General features: G+C 36.9%; 2 protein-coding genes and 1 long non-coding RNA gene across 3 annotated transcripts in view; 1 reads left to right on the top strand and 2 right to left on the bottom strand.

Moving 5' to 3' along the window:
• Positions 1 to 936, bottom strand: part of LOC109088386 (hypoxia-inducible factor 1-alpha-like) — a 12043-nt gene extending 11107 nt beyond the window's left edge. The window contains exon 1 of the mRNA XM_042737253.1: positions 615 to 936. Within this exon, the coding sequence (XP_042593187.1) occupies positions 615 to 643 (29 nt within the window). The 5' untranslated portion in view covers positions 644 to 936. The remainder of the gene's footprint in view (positions 1 to 614) is intronic.
• LOC122139448 overlaps positions 1 to 10680 on the top strand; it is a 15534-nt gene extending 4854 nt beyond the window's left edge. Inside the window, exon 3 of the long non-coding RNA XR_006156304.1 lies at positions 10542 to 10680. This is a non-coding gene — a long non-coding RNA (uncharacterized LOC122139448). The remainder of the gene's footprint in view (positions 1 to 10541) is intronic.
• LOC109088341 (protein kinase C eta type-like) lies at positions 4339 to 20487 on the bottom strand. The gene is made up of 14 exons (XM_042737254.1): positions 19590 to 20487; positions 15043 to 15106; positions 14293 to 14446; positions 13688 to 13722; positions 13499 to 13581; positions 13068 to 13197; positions 12823 to 12956; positions 12388 to 12528; positions 11726 to 11899; positions 9043 to 9197; positions 8076 to 8214; positions 7174 to 7362; positions 5529 to 5675; positions 4339 to 5423 (listed from the first exon to the last, which is right to left on the bottom strand). Exons 1-14 carry the CDS (start codon positions 19938 to 19940, stop codon positions 5178 to 5180), a joined length of 2142 nt encoding a protein of 713 aa, XP_042593188.1. The 5' UTR covers positions 19941 to 20487; the 3' UTR covers positions 4339 to 5177.

Raw genomic sequence — 20487 nt, 5'->3', positions numbered from 1 at the left:
TGTGTGTTGAAAAACTGTCATACACTCAAGTCTTATTTCAGGTACGTTTTATTTCTGTTTTTCGGCAACAGTAAATTGGTTGGTTAGCTCTACATGCTTCTACTTAGCTCACTTACTGAATCAGATTAAATGTCGAAAAAGCCAGTTCTCACTGCAGTGAGGCAGATTTCATGCCTCGACAACAGTTCGATTCAGTCTGATTCGTGAACGAATCATTCAGTCCGGTTTTGGGAACCGGTTCAATTGATTCATTGAAAAAATCTGCTGTTCAAGGAACCTCGCGAATCAATCAGCGCACAACTGTTATGATACAACCAGTCGACTCTCTATATCAACATTGTTTTTCTATAACTGATCCGTTTCTACACTTTGTTTTAAAGCTAAAAACCTTGCAAAGCATGCAAATATGTGAACTAAATATTTTGTCGCGGTTTCATTCATACAGAGGTGTGAATTATAAATGTGACAACAGGTTACAAGGCGGAAATTTTTGAGAGACTATTGACAGACAGCAACTGCAAGCAAAGGACAAAATTCAGTTAATGAAATAACATTACTGCCATACACGCGCATACCAAAACACAGAAAGTGGTGCTTGTCTAGGCTAACGTTACCTTTTTTTCCCAGGTGCGACTGAATCCATGGTCAAACGGGACTCCAACACAAAAAAAAACCTTCGCAAAACCCCTCGTTCGTTCAAATGAAAGTCAGTCCTGAGTGTATTATAAAATATTCCCGGCAGGAGTCCCAGTGTTCGGGAGATAAAGTTAAATTAAGTTAAAGTGATGCTTCGCCGTTCCTCTCCCGCTTTCTCCGCATCTGCCTGAGCCTGACGGATCGCGTGGGCGCGCAGTCACATGCCACTGGGTGGTCGGGAACGCGCGGCGCTGCTCCAGTGAGAATATTTTTGGCAAGTGAGCCTCCATCATGCGCTCTCATAGAATCTGTCCTGCGCTCGCTGCTGCTGGATGTGCTTAATACATTAAAGATAATTGGATATTGAGCATTCATGAGGTCACATTTTCAACAAATAGCCTACATTAAGTGCAAACACACTATACACAGAAGCACTTTATCAGATTAAGTGAGAACATCATAGCTGGATCTGATTCAAAGAGTCATTTTCACATTTACCAATTTATTCAATTATTTAAATGGCAGAAGTGACTAATAACAAGTTGGCACCATAGTACTTTGTAGTACTGAAGTAGGCAAATTATAGAACTATTTGGTAAACACTAGGCTTACCATGGTAATTTGGCCTATTGGTTAGAGAACTGGACTTGTAACCAGAAGGTTGCAGGTTCGAGTCTCGGTGCTGGCAGGAGTTGTAGGTGGGAGGGAGTGAATGAACAGCGCTCTCTTCCACCCTCAATACCCATGGCTGAAGTGCCCTTGAGCAAGGAACTGAACCCCCAGTTGCTCCCCGGGTGCTGGATATATAGCTGCCCACTGCTCCGGGTGTGTGTTCATGGTGTGTTCACTTCTCACTGCTGTGTGTGCACTTGGATGGGTTAAATGCAGAGCACCAATTCCAAGTATGGGTTACCATACTTGGCAAATGTCACGACTTTCAATAACTATAAAAGGTCTTTTTTTCCCATATTGAAAGAGTGTCAACAAACATTTTCCAGCCCAGAAAATTCTTGAAGGATGTTATTTTTCCAAAATTCCGGCCTTGTGACCAAGACGAGACATGCACACTAACATAAACCCTGTGTCTCGTCCTTTTCCACAGAACTCAGTGGAAAAACCTGAGAACATTTCCCTGAAACCGGCCACAACACTTGCTTTCCTCTGTAACTAAATCATTAAGAGTACACGTGATGACTAAACATCTGTATTCTTAAAAAGTACTGTCCTTTTGTAAGCACAGTCTTTTCTGAATAAATGATGTATTAAAACCTTTCCAACCTGATCCCAAAACATATTTTATGGTGACAGTTTGAATTAACTAAACCACTAAACCTTCATTCGAATTAACCACCAATTCACCAAGATGTAAAATAGTTCTGAATTGCCATAAGATTCTGTTGGCTTTTCCCACTGTAATGTTTCTCCATCTCCACTGTGTCCTTGAGGGAAACATTTGCTCCTATGTAGTTTGCAGCTCAAGGACTGTTTCTGCCAGGTCTATTATATGTTCTGTTTGGTTGAAAGGAACTCTGCGAAATTACATTTCCAATTTATTAGCATTGCTGCTGCTGGATTGTGGTAAAGAACTGTGATGTTGCTGTATATGAATGAGGGAAGCAGATGTACATGTGCCAACTCTAATCTGCAGTAATCTCCTTCATCCTCCTGTTCAGAGATGATCTCTCCATCGCTCAGCAGAGGCTGAATGGACACAAAGGGACTTTGAAGAGAGGGATCAGAGAAACATGCAAAGATCTTTTGCGCAGCAATTCATTGATGTAGTAGAATGAACATCAAGCTATAAAAATTCACACACACCCATGCATGTATTATTGCTCTGTCAGGCCTCATTACGCAATAAAGAGACACATAAAAGGTCTGGCCTAAAGGTGAAGCACTGTTTGCACACACTTGAAGCACACTTGAGTGTATATATGACACATTTGAAGATGGCTTGATGTCTTTTTTTACCCAGGGGAATCCTGATCTAATCGTTACAACCCTTCATTTATCAAGACAGAAATCAATAGAATAAACACAATCAGTCCAAGACGATGTTTTGGAGCTGAAGTGGTGCTAAGACTGTAATGGATTTTCTGCATCCTAAAGGGTATCCGTACGGGCAGAAGAGAAATCAATAAAATGTAATTATGGCCAACTGGACCTGGGCATGGCTGGAAACTGATCTGTCACCAAGGCCTTTAAGAGACGCATTACAGAGGGCTAATTTTATAACAGTTTAGACGAAAGCAGGGAGGACAGCAGTCTGTCGCCAGTACACAAACTGACAAATAAATCTGGGCCATACAGTATCTCAGCTTGTTCTTGGTCTATATTGACATACATATACATATACATTTAAAATCTGGCTTCATTATTAAGCAATACAACCTAAAAAAAAGAAACCCTAAAATGTACCATATTTGTCACTGAAATAGGGCTGTCAGCATGAGCAGTCAAGCAAGAACCTTTTAAAACTGGAGACATATAACACAAACTGCATCGCATATTGCACTGAGGGGGAAAAAGCAAGTAATGCAGGGAACAAAATAATCTCACAGCATCAATGGTCTGATATGAAGAGATCAGCCATCTTAGACCTGTACCTTTTCTGGGAAAAAAAAAACATCACCAGCGTCCGCAATGAATAGGTGTTTACAAAGGACTACAGTACAAGAGATGTGTATGGCAAAAGATGGAACGATATTAAAAGATGAATAACAGAATGATATTAAGCAGGATATAATTATAAGGATAATAATTGTGGTAACTGCCACTGAAGGATTAGGAAACTCCTTTGTGTATATAACGTTATAAGAGGAGTCATTCAAGCGCCACAAGAGAGTGTCCTTGACCATACAAGGATTTCCACCTACCCCGCATTGCCAAAGACTGTAAATGGCTCTAAGCGCATGAGATAGCGCTCTGTTTGTTGGTCTTCAGGGTTGTAATCTCCCACAGGAAAGTGGGCTGCTGACGTTGATTCTCCAGGAAAGCATGGGGCAGGGCCAGACTGTAAGGGCAAGTTGCTTAATGGGATCTCCCATGACATCTCCCATGTTTTTCTCACTCAGTACCAAAGATCCATTTGCTTATCTTGTTTGCCTCCATTGGTCAAATGTAAGCATGATATGGCAAAAATTAACAGCTCAGTCTTGTATGATTTTTTGTTTTTACTGAGGCAGGGGAAACTTTGGATAATGTTAAGGGAGAAAGGGAAAAGACAAATAATCTAAAAAAAAAACCCAGATACTCATTACAGGATTCTCATTAGGCTAATGTTTTCTTCAAAGCTTGACTCTACCCTGCAAGAAACCCATCAGCAGTCAACCTTAATCGTTTTTTAAAAGTTGATGAGGATCCTCATTGACTCTTTAGTGTTTCTCATTTGATTAAACAAAAAAGTATGCATCATCTTCCATTTTCCTCATGAAAAAATAAACCTGCCTAAGATGAGTTCTTGGTCCTGCGTGACACTGTCACCACTGGACCCAACCTTTGTGCAATAAGTAACACAAGTGCATGTGGAGTACATCACATAGAATGGGACATCAGTTTACTGTCAGGAACTTGTTGTGTTGCATCTATCATTGACAGAATGAGAAAATGTTACTATGATTTTTACAGAAACACAAATTTTAGACACCAATTTTGCAAAATGTAACGAACTGACATAAGAATGTGGAAAAACGCGTGTAAAACTTGGTTTTAGCTGGTCTCTCAAACCAGCAAAGAATACTATAAATTGTATTTGACTGAAATTACAAACTTTTTTTGAACACTCCTACAGACACAAAAAGTAATAATGTAAAATCATTGCCAAATATGTACAGACACGAAAGCATACACCAACAGATATTTCGCTCTGCTCTGACTGAGAAGATCCAAATAAACAACATTAAATAATGATCAAGAGTCACTGCCCTCAATATAAAGAATTGAAACTGGTCAACATTTCACCTGACTGTGTTAACCTTTAAACCCTCAGAACAACAGAGGGGAGATGTCTTTTGATGAAGTCACAGAGAAAGGGTCTAATGCAGAGAATTCAATACTGCAGCTTTTCTCAACAATAAAACACATCTTAAGATGCCAGAGTTTAATCATGGGTGAAATTCTGACCTGAAATGTAATAACAAAACAACAAATGGCACAGATTTACAAATAGATGTATGAAAATATCTTACAAAACTAGAGTTTCCATTTAAAATGCATTTTCAGAACAAGTTCAGCAAGCACAGAGAGATCAAATCAAGTTTCCTAAGCATCTGGATATTAACAGCTACAGTAGCAACTGGACAGACAAGTTCACCTTGTCTTCCAGGATGGAGTGTCTCATGGAGATCTTTGCAAATCACTAATGATGTGCCTGACACAAAGACAATTACACTGTTGTTCAAAAGCATAAGCGTAGGCCAAAAGAATCTTATAGCTTAAGCAAAGTCCAAAAAGCTAGGCCACTGAAATGCACAGTCTTTAACCCGGTTTCAATACAATGGTATTCAAATGTTTCTTTAGACTGCTCCTTAAAATTTCTATTGTCACAATTTATTTGGTTCTATCAAATCACAGAATTCTCCTGAGTTCTGTTCATTCATGACATCACTCATTTCTTCGGCTCCGCTTTGCAAATCTGAAACCACTTTCAACAGTTCAGGGGAAGTAAAGGAGAAGTCACGGAACTCGTCCTGATTGATGGACGGGATTATGGACTCATCGATGGGCGTAAGAGTAGGATCCTCTTGGGTGAAGTCAGGATCAAAGTTATTCACATCTTCTGCAGTTTTCTGGATTTTAGATTTGAAAATATATTTATATTAATAAATCTGCATTTACATTTCTAATGAATTTGATGATTAATATTTAGTTCAATATTTACATCTAAAACTCACAATTCTGGGCTTGAAAGGTGGTTCAAGCTCTCGCTGGTTAAGTTTGTTCCAGTCAATGCTAGTAAAAAATGGGTGACTGGTTACAGCGGTCTCTCCACCCTCGGCAGCCACACAACCCAGACGACGGGATGGATTCTTTGTCAGAAACTGTGATAATAAATAAAACCAACACATGATGTCATGCATATGTCAATCAAACATTCTTCTAATTTTAAATGCACAAAACTAATACACACAAGATATATATCACTCTACATTACTAAAAAGGAATACACTAACCAAAAATATGATAAAGCCCAAATGTATTGAATGTTGTGAATCCTATCAAATCTCCACAGTGAGATTAAACCTACAGTATGTCACATCTGTAATCAGACTCAATTCCTATGAGAATGTGTATGACATAACACACAATCGCTTGAGGGAGGCTGTGTCGAGAGTATCAATGTATGGTATCAAATGTAACCAAATCAGATCAAATCAAATCCTGGCCTCCTTCTATAGCAATCTAAAACAAACATGCACGTGTACACACAAATACACACTCTCTCTCTAGGTAAATCTCACACCCATTAGGAAGCACAGCTGGCTACCATACCTCATCGACTCCACTGACAATCTCGTTGTTGTTCAGAGAGATCATCCAGTTTTAGAGAAAAAATTACTTAAAAAAACAAGGGATGTACCAATTTTAAAATTCTGTCAGGCAAGCCAATAGCTATGTTCATGGTATAGCCAATATTAGAATTTTAAACTAAATAAACAAAACAGTAAAATCAATCATTTTTAAATGTTAGAATTGAAATTAGGCACCACAACATATACATGAAAAAATTGTTACCACATAATTACTGTTTTTAAAGATTAACTTTAGGAGAGTGTTATATAACAGCAAATGTAATCTGTATGTAAAAATGTAGATTAATTAAACGTAGAATTAAATATCCAATATTGGCCGATGCTGATAAATGAAAAAAAAAAAAAAAAAAAAAACGGTTTGGGATATTGTCCATCGTTTCTTAAAATTGTTCATGTCTCGTCTGTCTAAACCACAGCTGTGCAACAGTACTGAGGTCTGCTATTCCAAAAATAGAATGCTTTTGAGCCACTCTATCGATCTATTCTTTGACTGCTGTAGGTCAAGGTCATTTTGGATGACCCAGGTTTAAGGATTTTTCATCTCGGGCATTCTGTTGTGGAATTTCCAGATTAAACTGGGAATTTATTGGTCCTTCAATAACTGCACATTGCTCTAAGGGGGAAAAAATAATCTTCAGGTTTATTACCGGCAGTGTATCTCCTCCACTATTCCTCACAGTGAGAGCAAACACTATAGAGTAAGAGCAGGGGGTTGTGTGCATTGTACAGTGGATGTGAAGGGTTTTTATTTTTAGCTACAGTCATGTGATAGCAGTGGATTGTGGATCGAGGCTAAATATAGTTATGTAAGAGGAGCATGAGGAACTGAGAGAGATCAGATTGGAGGTATTTACTGTTTACTGATGTTCCCTGTTGCATGAACTGGCAGTTTAATTCACACCATATGCCTCCCACCAATCAGGACAGATAAGCAATCACAGCTCTTTTCAAGTCAGTTCATGTCTGTAAGACTCCAGGGCTCTTAAGCAAACACTGAGCAGCTCACCCCTTTTAGTATGTCCACAGCATCTGTGCTGAGCCATGACGCGTAGATGATCTCTTCAGTCAGGATGGACTCAAAAAGGTCATCCTCATTCTCCGCCTCAAAGGGGGCGTGGCCAGAAAGCATCTCATACAGCAGCACACCGAGAGCCCACCAATCAACTGACGGGCCGTACAGCATCTCCTGAAGGATCTTTAGGACCATATAAAAATTACATTTAGGACATCCTACCTTCTTTCTCTCTCACACACACACACTTCCACATTCATCACGCACTTCCATAGATTATCTTTTCACCAAAAACTAACAGACACCAAAAGGAGGAGTTTATATCTACAATATTTCTGATTATATTACATTATATTATGTTATATTACAGTATATATTTTGAAAGAACACAGGTGTGAATGATGAGTTTTTTTAGTACGCTTTTTTTTTAATATGCTATTATAGTGTAACTTTATTAAGTTTTAATAACTGTATGTAATTTTGTTTGTTTTGTTTGTTTTTTTGTTCTGTTTAGCCTTAGATTGACTAATTAAATCATTTATATTTAAAAAAATAATTAAATATTATTTGTAAAACTTTACCTTAATCTAAAAAAAGTGAAAACATGGAATATAGAAATATTGCCTTGGCAACCAACTGAAATAAGTTTTTCATTTAAAATGTACATTTTATTTCATTCTCATTTTATTTGATTTAACTGTAAATTAATATATTAAATATTTGTATTTTTTTGTTATCATCATTAAAATCAAAAATGTATCTATTTGTGTGTTATGTGTGTTGAAACTAATAATTTCAGTGAATGTGACTGGAAGTTGGCACCTCATGCTTAAAAGTCAGCTGACACGATGTGAATGCACATCACAACCACTGAATGGGTGGAGTGTTTGATTCACCTCTGGAGCAATGTAGTCTGGGGTTCCACAGAAGGTTCCTGTGACAACACCTTCAAACATCGACTCCTTACACATGCCGAAATCTGCCAGTTTACAATGACCATCCTTATCCAGCAGAACATTATCCAACTTCAGATCCCTGAAATAATACATATACACACATGATAATATGCCCAGATTCAGTCCATTATGGCAGAGAGAGAGAGATTTGTGTTAATATTTTTTTATTTACTTGGTAAAACACTTCTGCATGAAAACCTGCATTATAATCTTTCTAAAGAAAAATTACAAATGGCACTTTATGTCAAAATGATTGCTTTCCTCTGACACACACACACACACATTTAAAATAATGCTTTTACTTTGTCATACATTCATATTCAGTCCACTGCATGAACTGCATGAACGTTGATATTTTGCCATTTTTCCATTACGAGAATTGATGTAGGCAACCTCATATTTTGCTCTCTGCTTCGGTGCCAGTAGTGTTTTTTTTTAAGTCAAAGCAGTATTACACTCTAGCTTTCAAGGTCTATGTGCTAAAGGTTTGTAATAATGGAAACGCTGAGGTAAGAATTAGTCTCATAGTGTTAATAAAGCTCAGAGGACAGAGAAGTGGCAATTAAAAAGAGAAGAGAAAGGAAAACACTTTAGAGAACATAGAAAAAACACACTTCAACCGATAAACTACATTTCTATTATCATTTGCTCACCCTCACGCTGTTCTAAACTCATTTGACTTTTCTTCTTCATACAACATCAAAAGAGAATGAATATTGATGTAGATCCAGGACAGCAGTTTGGAAAATGGCAGCTTGAACATTCAGCAAAACAACACCTTTCATGTTCCATTAAAGAAAGTCAAACGTGTTTAGAACATCATAAGGGGGAGTAAATGATACCAGAGATTTCATTTTGAATTAAATATCCTTTTATTTTCTGTCTTGAGTGCGTTTGTCTGTCTAACCTGTATATTATTCCCTTGCTGTGGAGGAATATGAGAGCAGATGTGATCTCCGCTGTGTAGAATCTGGCTCTGTTCTCCTCAAACTTTCTGGATTTCTGAATGTGAAACATCAGATCTCCCCCATTTACAAACTCCATTACAAAAAACAGACGCTCCTGTGAAAGGATTAACAAATTAAGATAAAGATTCAGTTAAAAGACAACAACAAACACCAGATTACCACCTTCAACATCAGGAAATTCAGCTCTTTACAGTGAGGCTTTTAACCAAGCATGTCACAGCCATTAGAAGATTTATGAGAGAGACAGACAAAGCAGAAACATAAATACTGTTAAGTCAGTGAAGAAGACTGCAGGAAATACAGGATTATGGGATTTTGAGGGTTGGAAGGTGATCTGAAACAAAGTGCATCATAAGTTTGAACTGACAACACTAAGTACCTGTTTGAGTTCAGCACAGCCAATCCATCAAACTCAGACCGCACACCCAGGGACCACCCACAGTTGGTTTACTGACCGTATGATGCATGATGCACACAAAACAGTAAAGTGCTTGTGAAATGCAATGATTTTCAGTTTGTGTAATATGAAATATTTAGTAGTGTAAGATGGAGGAACAGTGTGCATTTACTGCTACTAATTTCTTATGCATTTCTTTACAAACATTCCCAGAGACTGCTGATTTTTTTCCATACCAATCTGTAACTGTATTATGTTCCATTTCAAATTTATCTTCCACTAAATGTCACGTAAAAAAACTAAATTGACTGTGGATGGCTCTGTGGTTTCTTCCTGTCTATGCGAGTGGCTTTTCACCAGAATAAGCTAAGATTTGGACCAAAGTGCCATGACCAAATCCATCACATTAACAAACACAGACATGCACATTCACTGAGCAACAGACCCAAACACCGCAGGACCTCTGAGATCATCGAGTTTTGCCACCACGTTGCACTTGCAGTGCTATCTAACGTACCCTAGCCCTAGAGGGTCACGAGTGTGCTTTGTATGTCGCTCACGTGTGGAGGGTTAAAAGATTTATTGTGTGCGTCAGGGCTGTGAAGGAGCAGAGACAAACCAGTTCATAAATTCCTTTCCTCATTACAAACACACTACATACATCAGCAAGACCTTGAGGATGTTCCTGCACATCCATGTTCACATTGACTCTGCAGTAATAAATCCAGAGAGGTCATCATGTCAGATCTGTTCTGCTGGACAGAACATGAAATCTAAGTCTTCAAATCCTTTTGCAAACATTGCGTACACTCAAGGTAAAGTAATTCAATTAAACACTGTAGTCTTACAAATGCTACAGTGTGTGTGTTTCAGGTGGCTCTTGTTTCACGCCAGTCTCACACTGGACGTGCAAGCAGAGCAGAGGCAGTGCAGAAGCGGTGCATATGCAGAGCGAGAGCAGCTGAACACCGGAACTGATGTGGCCGTGTTCTCTGTTTTGCATTATTGACACACTTATTTTCCTATTTAACAATACAAAAGTCTGTCATGTGCTTTGATATGTGCAGCATGCTGTGATGTCACGTGCATATAACATGCTGTACATATAGTTTACATGATAAAAAGTAATCTTAACATTAACAAATGCTTTTAGTTTTAATAATTTATACAGGCCTTTGAATTTTGGGCAATAACTCCTGGCAATGATGTGTTTTCATGTAGTTGATTCTGTGCTAACTCTAATATTTTATTTTTTTAAATTTTTTTTTAAATGTTGTAGATTTAAGCAGCAAATGAAAATCGCAAATTATTGAATATATTTTGAGACAAATGTCTTCTTAATGATTCCCAGTTTGGTTTAAGATAATTAAAGCAACAGTTTGAATGAGAAGAATATGTAAAAGTGTGGTATTTGGGGTAAAAAGCGCCCCTGCTGTTGGGGCTAAAGGCACAGTAATTAACATGATAATTGATAGATGGCTGACTTTTCCATTTGTTGACATGACATGGTTAGATTCAGATGGTAAATATCATTTATTATGTTGGGTGTCCACCTTAGAGATAATCACCATGTTTATAATGAAACCATCATATTTAAAAAAAAAACCATGATATTAATCATATCATATAATAAAATATAAGTTGTTGTTACTACTGTAAATCTATATTACATTATTATGAGATTTCATTCAATGCTTTCTGAATCTTTACTTTTTATCTTGTTTCTGTATTTTAAAATATATTTTTATATTAACATTTTAATGACAGTATAGGCTATTTATTGAATATTATTTATCAAAATATGCTTTTATAAAAATTGTTTTTTGGTGAAATTGTTATTTTTTCATGTTAATCAGGTCAATTTCGATCAAGAACAATGCACCGTGGCTTTGTGCCGGAATGATCGCGGCACTGTCGCTTCTGCTCTGCTTCAAGAGGCTTCAAGCAAAACACACAAGCAGATTATAACAGACCTCTGATCTCTCATAACATACAAAGGGGGAAGTGCACATACACAGAAAATGCAAAGTAGAAAGTAACAGAGAAAACATATTGATGAAGCATAACGTGTTTAATTCTCTACTGCCCTCTACAGATGATGTGAAAGCTACATGCTCTCATTTAAAGAACAGAATATACAGAATGTTCCTATTTTATAAATAAATAAATAAATAGATATATATATAGGTTAGGATAGGTTAATCTGTGACGTGTGTGTTCCTCACCGGTGTCTGGAAGCAACAGTACAGCTGAGTGAGGTAAGGATGGGTGGAAGCGAAGGATAACACTCGTTTTTCTGTCATAGTGCACTCAACATCATCATCCTGCAGTATGATGTCTTTCTTCAGCACCTTCACTGCAAACACCTGATCTGAACCATTCAACCGGACCAGCATCACCTATTTACACACAACACCAACAGCATGACTTGGTAAGTATCTTTCATTTTATTTGTATTCACTCTAAATTTCTGGCATAATATTTTAATATGAAACAACACAGTGCTGTTGAGGTATATCACACTATTTAGAAGTCACTTGCACAGCAATAATCCAATGTGTTTTTGTTGTTTTTTTCAGAGCATATAATTTTTTATGTACACCAAATAAAAACTTATCAGATAATGATATAATATTATATAAAATATTAATATTGTAACATATAATAATTGCCATATTATATCCTATTATGGTTTTTAATCAGGTCAGTGACTGTACCATGCAATTTCTTTCAGATAAGAATATAAAATTCACATTGGAATCATTTGTAATACAGAAATACATTCACATTGAAATTGTGTGAATTTTGTGTAACAAATAGTCTGCAATCATTGTGCTACACAGTCATACTGGACCTGATGTACAGAGGAACAGTCTTAAACACAGACCTTGCCGAAGCTGCCTTTTCCCAACACCTGCAGGAGTGTGAAGTTTGAGATTCCCAGCTTTCGTCTTGGCTCTTTTTTAGATTGCCCTCGATCTCCTCTCACACTCAATGTACGGGACTGAGCATCCATACCTGAGAGACCCTGAGAAGAGAGACAATATTTTGAATTTAGACTTTATTAGTTTTTTACTCGTTCAGTACATTTAATCTTTCAATATTAATTATTCTGTTGATGGTCTTGTGCTACTTCCCATAATTTCTCAGTTTACTTCATTAAAGTTTTGTTTTTTCCTATTTTCAGTGCATGCAACCAAGAAAAATGTGAGTTATGTACCATGTCAATAAAGCACATTAAACTTAAACAAAGAGATTTACACACACAGAGAGATCTCATATTTTACACTTGACAAGATTGAGTGCACGTGTGTGTATTTACCATTGAGTTGCGTTTGGTCAGTCCTCCTGGCTGAAGGCCCATTTCTGCCAATTTATTGGCCAGTTCCACATTATTGACTCCACAGTTTGGGGCAACATTTCCCTTACAGCGGATATGGACGTTCATTTTACAAACTACAGATGTAAAAACACAACACACCAGATGAGCCTCACAAAACAGCTCAAATAAAACTGATGGATATATTAATGATGACCAAGATGTGTGACAGAAAGAGAGAAAAGTACTTTTGCAGTGCAATCCTTGCCGTACAATGCCCCACAGCAAAGAGCCACAGTGATCACAGAAGGTAGGAACCTTATAATTGTGGATGTTAAACTTATGGGGAACATTTATACTGAAACCCTGATTTGTAGTCTGTAAAAAGAAGCAACAGAGCATAGAATAAAAAACACAGCAGACAATTTAGGCAATTCTATTTCTGACCAGCAGGTGGAGAAATGACATCTGTGTTTTTAGGACACAGCCAGAAGTCACTTCACCAGCATGACACAGTTGGTCTCTGTATGCGTTTTTCAGTAATTCTATGACCTAAATTTATACAATTGTCCACAGATGAAAGAAAAACCCAATCAAACCATTCTGTGAAAATCCCCCCTCCACACACACACAAAAATGGACTATGAAAGTGTTTTAGGGTTAGGGTTGCATGCATTACCTGTTCCTTGGCAGGTTTCTTCATGCGTGGACAGACTGTAACCACAAACTGATGGCATCGCTTGTGTACCACACAGGTGCACACTAACAAGCATACACAGAAACACACACACAGCTGATTATAACTTTTAATACAATCATTTTAAACACAGATAATGTTGATTAATATAGGGACAGAGTGTACACTCACCTTGACATTGGTAGCCCTGTTTTCCAAAAACACCCCTGGAACAGAGAAAACACAAAAAACATAATGTACAATTAAAATATAACAAAGTTTGTCCAGCCACTCACTTCAAGCATTTTTATAGAATATGTAAAACACTTTTACACTGTAAATTATATTGTTCTCGATTTTTGGTTTGAATAATAAACTTTATTTGTATAATAGTTTTTCATACAATGCAAAATGCAGTTCTTTCTCACAAACTCTCACAAAAATGTGTTATTAAAAAAGGGGTAACACTTTACTTAAAGCCTTTATATATAATGCATTATAAAAGTTTTAATGCATTATTTATGCCTCGTAATGCACCTTATAATGCGCTATACAATCTAATGAATAATTGTTACTACAGTTAATACATTATTACAATAATCAAGTCATTGTTACACTATGCATTTTAAATTCAGTTATAAGTATTTACAACAAGATATAATGTATTACAATGACTAATTATAATGTATAGTGCCCTTTAATAGCCCTTTATAATGCATTATACATAAAGGCTTCAAGTAGAGTGATACCAAAGTTTTATAAAAAAGGTGCGCATTTATATTACAAAAGTTCGCTACCATATGAATTCTTTGCAGTGGAAGCAGAACGTTGGTTGCTTTAGGAAGGTAGACATGAACTTGTGCCCATTTACTTGGTGGATTTTTCTTCTAACTGCCTGCTGCCGTTTTCGGTTAAATTCTTTATAGGGACGAGTGTTTCCGCCAGCATCATCTAAACACAGAAAAACAGAAAAGGTTTTATTATTTCATGATCTTCTTAAAATACATAGTTATTTCCTGTAATGCCATGGAACATTCTGCTGACTTTGTTAGGGGGAAGAGAGGAGCCCCCAGTTCACTGGTATTAAGTCTAGTCTATTCTCTGCAGGCCTAACCACAGGCTTTTAAAGGAAGCCAGCTTCACAGCCCCTGCACAGCGGGTGTGCGATTCGCACATCGCATACACTTCACGCATAAGATGCTCTGACAGAAGCTCTGTCTAAAAAAAAAACTGTGACTGAAGATGGCTTTGTGTGTCTTAGTGTGTCTTAGCTTGCGTCAACAAGTCTGGTAGCATGTTAACATTTAGTTAAGCAATATCTCAACAACAAGTGGAGAAAATTAGTGTGTGCATTAGTACATGTGTGCGTTTCCACCACTGTGGCCTAGACAGTGTTGTTTCAGTCCAAAAATAAAGTAATACTGACTGTCAAATGATGCTTGATGCTTTAAAATGTATGATTAAATATGTAATTCTGCATGAAAAGATTTAATGATTAAAAAATTAAAAATTAAAATTAAAAGATAAAAATGAGAGTTCGGACTCACCTTCTATAAATGTGCCTGTGAGGCTAACCAGGATGTAGACCTTTCCCTCAGGTTCAAGATCAACCTGCAACACACACACACAAAAAAATAATAAATAATATTTTAGACATTGAATATTGAAGTTACTCTCACATTTTCAATTTAAGTTAATTAAAAGTTTAAATACTCATTTTCATTATTTTTATAATATAAATAAAATATTATAATATGTGAATATATAAGATATTCTCTAAATTTGAAAATTAGTATATTGATCAAAACTATCAAACAACACAAACAAAAGTATGGGATAAAAATGTTAAATAAATTCATACTTTCTGACAAATACATTCCTATTTTCGCAGTTATTTGTGACAGTAAGAGTAGTTTCTTGAGAAAGAAATACTTATCAACTGAACATAATTAGAAAAATGATATTCACAATAGAAATTATGACTTTTGTGACCTTTTAAGATTTCATGATTTCCCTTGATCCCAGGCCTTTCAGAAAGCACATATGAAGTTCCATGGCATTTTCAGTTTGTGTATTTAAAGTTTTGTGTATGACATTTCTGTATGTCAAGTCTGTTTTATATTCAGGCAAACATGCGCACATTAAAAAGGACATCAGTGCCAAATACAAGCAATCACACAACCCACTGGTACGTCCACGGTAGTCACACTTTTACACCACGGAAAATGTAAATTAGGTCAGGCAGAAGTGAAATATTAGAGCTGGACTACAGATTACTGTAGAGCAAAAAGAGAAGAGAGATAACGGAAAGACAAACTCAGAAATGGAAATAGACAGCGAGGGGTAAAAGGGGGGCGTTTATGAGCCTGTGGTAAACTCTCTGTAGAAAACCAACTTTGTGGGTGTGTGTCGACCTCCATGTCATACAGAACTAAACCCAATGTGCTTCTGTGTGTGTTACGACAGAAACATAGGTATAATAATTAAACTATAGGTAAGAGATATTGCATGCAAATAGCAGAAACAAGGGAGTGGCCAACCATATCAGCCAATCAGAAAAGCTGTTTACCTGTCACTCATTTTGGTGGTGGTCTAAATACAAGTCTGATGATAATAAGCAAAACAGCACTTACAAAATCTTTACAGAACACTGTGATGCATACAGGAATGATTAGCCATAATTATCATACAGTATGCCCTTTTCTTTGTCACATATAGACTAAATTGATTTAGATTTAGTTCTTTTTAAAATATTTTGCTGTAGCAACTTTCAACAGAGTTCAAGTGAAGATTTTTTTCACCAGTCAAACTTACTTTCATTTGGTCAAAACTGAAAGCAGAAAAATTCAGACTGACAGTGTGTGTGTCAATACACCATCTCCAATACACACAACTTCCATTTTATATATTTTTATGCTAGTTTCACTCCGATAAAATTGCATAACAGAAACTGCTGGATTCCTAGAGTCAGTTCCCATATAGGGAAGCTCATACACACGCAAACCCACTCTTACTTGTGTGTGCTGGTTTAAACTGCAGGTTTCACATACCATCTGTCCCAAAAGCCTGAGGCTCTACACAGAAACAAATACACATACTGAAACTTGGCACAAAACACCCACATCCCAGACAGAATGAAAGCAGAGTATCATTAATTATCGGTTATGTGACCTGCAGCTGCAGAATCAATAAAAATGGGTCCGTGTATCTCTGAAGTCCTCTGAATTTCGTCTGGAACCTAACAGAAGTTGATCAGATGTACAATAACGTTTAAAAGTTTAAGGCTGGTTAGATTTTTTAAATGTTTCAGAGTCTCTTACATTCACCAATGCTGCATTTATTTAATCAGAAATACACTAAAAACAGTAATACTGGAAAATACAATGTTATGATTTATTTCAACATGTTATCTGTGATGGCAAAGCTGAATTTCCAGCAGTCACCACTCCAGTCTTCAGTGTCATGTGATTTATTGCTCAAGAAACATTACTGTTATTTTATTACATTACTTTTATTATTATCAGTGTTGAAATCAGTTGTGCTGCTTAATATTTTAACAGAAACCGTGATAGTTTTTTTCGGGATTCTTTCAAAGTTCAAAAGAACAGCATTTATTTTAAACAGTAATCTTTATTTGAACATTTCCTGACTTATTTTAAATGTTTTTTTTGTTTTTTTTTTTGTTTTTTTTTGCAACAAACGTACCTGAAACGTTATTAAAATTTGTATTTTAGATGCATACATGCATAGTTTACGTGGCATTTCAATCAATGTCATACTTCATCTAAAACTACTTACTTTTTTCTACGAAAAATTCTACTTTATGCATTGCAGTTTTTGAACTCAAAGAACTGAGATTACATATAAAAACATTTCTACACAAGCACTTAAAAAATAGTCATTTAAAGTATGCACCTTCCCTTATACATACAGTATAGGTTGAAGCTAAAATAACCTTAAGGGCTAATAATAAAGTGTATCTCCATATTACTGTTCACTAAAGGAACAAATGTTCGGGACACGTACAGTAAAAACAAGATGTTCACTCTAAAAATAATGTCCCTGTGCATAAGCATTCTGGGAAAGGAGAACTAATAGAACTTGGGCTGAATAATAAGGTTACAAGAAGACCTTCACCATTTCTGCTGAGGACAAGCAAGACGGTTTGCATGTGCATGTTCAGCCTGGTCACTGAAATGCTGACAACAAGTGTTTTACAACTACTGTGTCCTAGTGACCCTGCAGCAGTGTTGAGTTAACACAGCGATAGGAACTAGCTCTGAAGGCGGTGTGTAGACATGGAAATTGTGGTGCTTAAACACCAGAGGATGCTAAAACCACAGAGCAAGATGTTTCAGCTGGTCTTAGCTGCAAACATCCCACGGAGAGTCTGAGAGCTCAAACTCTGAGTCCAAATTGTGTTCACTGACTGTGTATTAAGCACTGACTTGCTTTTATTAACCTCTGATCATGCATCAGGATCTGTGTCTAGAGCTGCAGTTAAATTCCGGATTCTGAAACAGTGAGCACTTGTTGCACTGTTTGGTCTAAGTGTGAGCCCACACTGATGATGGTGGAAGATGATAACACTCATAGTCTGCTGTTCACACACAAGGAAAAAAACACAACAGCACTAAATAGAAGAGACTAAACAAAGAAAAAACACAACAGAACAAAATAACACAATGTAATTCAACAAAGCATGACAAAAGGAACACAACACAATACAACAAAAGCAACAGTGTGAGGTTTAGGGGAAATTAGGGAGTGCAGTAATACCAGTTCAGCCAATTAGAAATGAACAACAGGGATGAAATCACTATTGTATATGAACACCATCAACCTAAATAGGCAGATTTTCACTAAATTGAATAAATAACACAAGCTTTTCATGGCTTGTAACACTAGTTTTAAATAAAATACCTTTAAAGAAACATATAAAAAAAAACTCAGAAATATCATAGCTGCAGATGAAGAGGGTTGTAACTCTTTCTAATGTGCTTTTCTACTGAAGACACAAAGATTGCACAAAATCAAACAGGCCACATTTGCCACAACTGTGATAAAACAAGCTGCTGTGTGCATAGGCCTATGTTTAACATATACCAATCATTGTTTTCAACTGCTGTCTTGAATTAAAATTATTAAATGTTTACAATTTCATAGCAGTCATGTGGCTCAAACAGTAGAGCATGGCGCTAGCAATGCCAATATCATGGTTTGATTCCTAAGGAATGGTTGAAATGATACGATGTATACTTTTAAGTAAACTCTTTAGTCTGCCAAATGCATGAATGTAAGTTTTCAATCAAAATGTTTCAAATTAAAAGGTTAATAGGTGTGCGGTATGGAGGGGGGGATGACAATTACTTTAAATGAGTAAATTCAATAACCATAATAAAAACATGCATATGGTTTAACATGTTTTCAAGTAGCGTTACAAGAGTCCTGGAAGTGGGGTCGATTGTAACAATGGCATTCTTTGTACCTGATGTTAATTTATTTACTTAATTCTAATATTAAAAGCATCAGATTTTGAAACTAATTACATAATTTATAGCTGGCAAATTAAGTTTCAGACATAGGCCTACAGCACAAAAAAAAAAAAAAAAAAAAAAAAAACCGTTTTAAAATAACATTACAACACTCCCCAGACTCTTCTATTTTTTATTCTACTATGCTGACAGTTTATAGTCCATCACTGTCTTTCATTATGTGATTCGACTTTAGTGTGCACTGAAGTACTATACTAAATACTGTTTTGCATTCTGGACTTATCAACATGCACTTTTCAACAAACACAAATCTCTTCAATGCCACCAGATGCATAATAACATCATCACCTGAAACTTTACTCAGAGTCTCACCTCTATTCTGTATAGGACAACAACTCTATCCAGAGATGCTCACTGTCTGCCCCATCAGAGCAAACATGCCTTGTTATTTCAGAACTTTTGAACCTAGGCTATATGATTCAAAGTGTCATGTGTCAAATCAAATCAAATCTCCACCAAGCAATTTTTCACAATATTTAAGAAAGACGCAGTGTGTGATCAAGTGAGGGAAAAGCAGCTGTATGGTAAACATTCCTCACCCATCCTTCAAATGACTCCTCTCTGTTCGTGCTCTTCATCAGATCATCAAACTGCATGGTGCAGTTGGCCACGAAGTCATCGTACCCAATCGGTGCGTCATGAAAAACGGCCAGCTCTACTTGCTTGCCGTTGTTGACGTTAACGGAGAACTCCTCGTTATAAGTGGGCATGTTAGTTTTCTGCTTGGTGTGCGTCTGTCCGATCTTATACTCGTCCACTTTCACTACGATGTATGGGTCCATGGTCTGGTTCGCCTTGCTGAACATCACGGCGTGTCGCATAGAGGTGGTCGTGGGCTTCAGGTCCACCGCTTCGCCGATGCGCAACTTCAGATACCCGTTAAACTTCATGGCGTCCTTTAAACTCGAGCCTAGCAAAACTAAGCCTATTAGCCTAACGACTTAGTGACTGTTGGACATTATATCACTTAAAAGGGCAAGTGTAAATGCACAAGCGAACACCAGTTAAAAGCCTCTGCATCTGAAACAAAGCGCTGTTTGAGACACCTGCTTTGCGGAAGAAGCGAGTGGGCAGAATGGGGAAGTGAAGGAGTTCACGCCTGATTACGCGTCTCCCTTAAGGGACTCAGTCACAATAATAAATGTTTTTCTCTCACTGTGTCTTTAAACCTTTTAGTTTAATCCGTTAGTCGAGTTATTACGATGTCGCCTCTGCAAAGTTTCCCTTGAAACTTTCACAGTCCGTCCATATATGCTGAACTTTGGACCCGTGTCAGACAAACCTCTGTGTAAAAACTTCTAAGTGCTCTATTTCAACCAGAGAAACTCAGCGACAGGGTGCTGAGGAAACTGTCCAGAGATTTTTCTTTAAACAAAGTCAAGAGTGGACCAACTCTGAAGTAACGTTACCTGGCTGCATACGGAATTCGGCTGAGAG

The sequence above is a fragment of the Cyprinus carpio genome, chromosome B13 (assembly GCF_018340385.1).
Source record: "Cyprinus carpio isolate SPL01 chromosome B13, ASM1834038v1, whole genome shotgun sequence".
Lineage (NCBI taxonomy): Eukaryota > Metazoa > Chordata > Actinopteri > Cypriniformes > Cyprinidae > Cyprinus > Cyprinus carpio.
The sequence above is the reverse complement of the archived record's forward strand: the minus strand, read 5'-3'. Positions and strand labels throughout refer to the sequence as shown.

Coding starts and splice junctions, on each gene's coding strand:
- LOC109088341 (XM_042737254.1), bottom strand. CDS start 19,940: ATGAAGTTTAACGGGTATCTGAAGTTGCGCATCGGCGAAGCGGTGGAC. Junction 14,447..15,042: donor CACAGGCACATTTATAGAAG/GTGAGTCCGAAC, acceptor TTCTGTGTTTAG/ATGATGCTGGCGGAAACACT. Junction 11,900..12,387: donor GAAAAGGCAGCTTCGGCAAG/GTCTGTGTTTAA, acceptor GTGTGTAAATAG/GTGATGCTGGTCCGGTTGAA.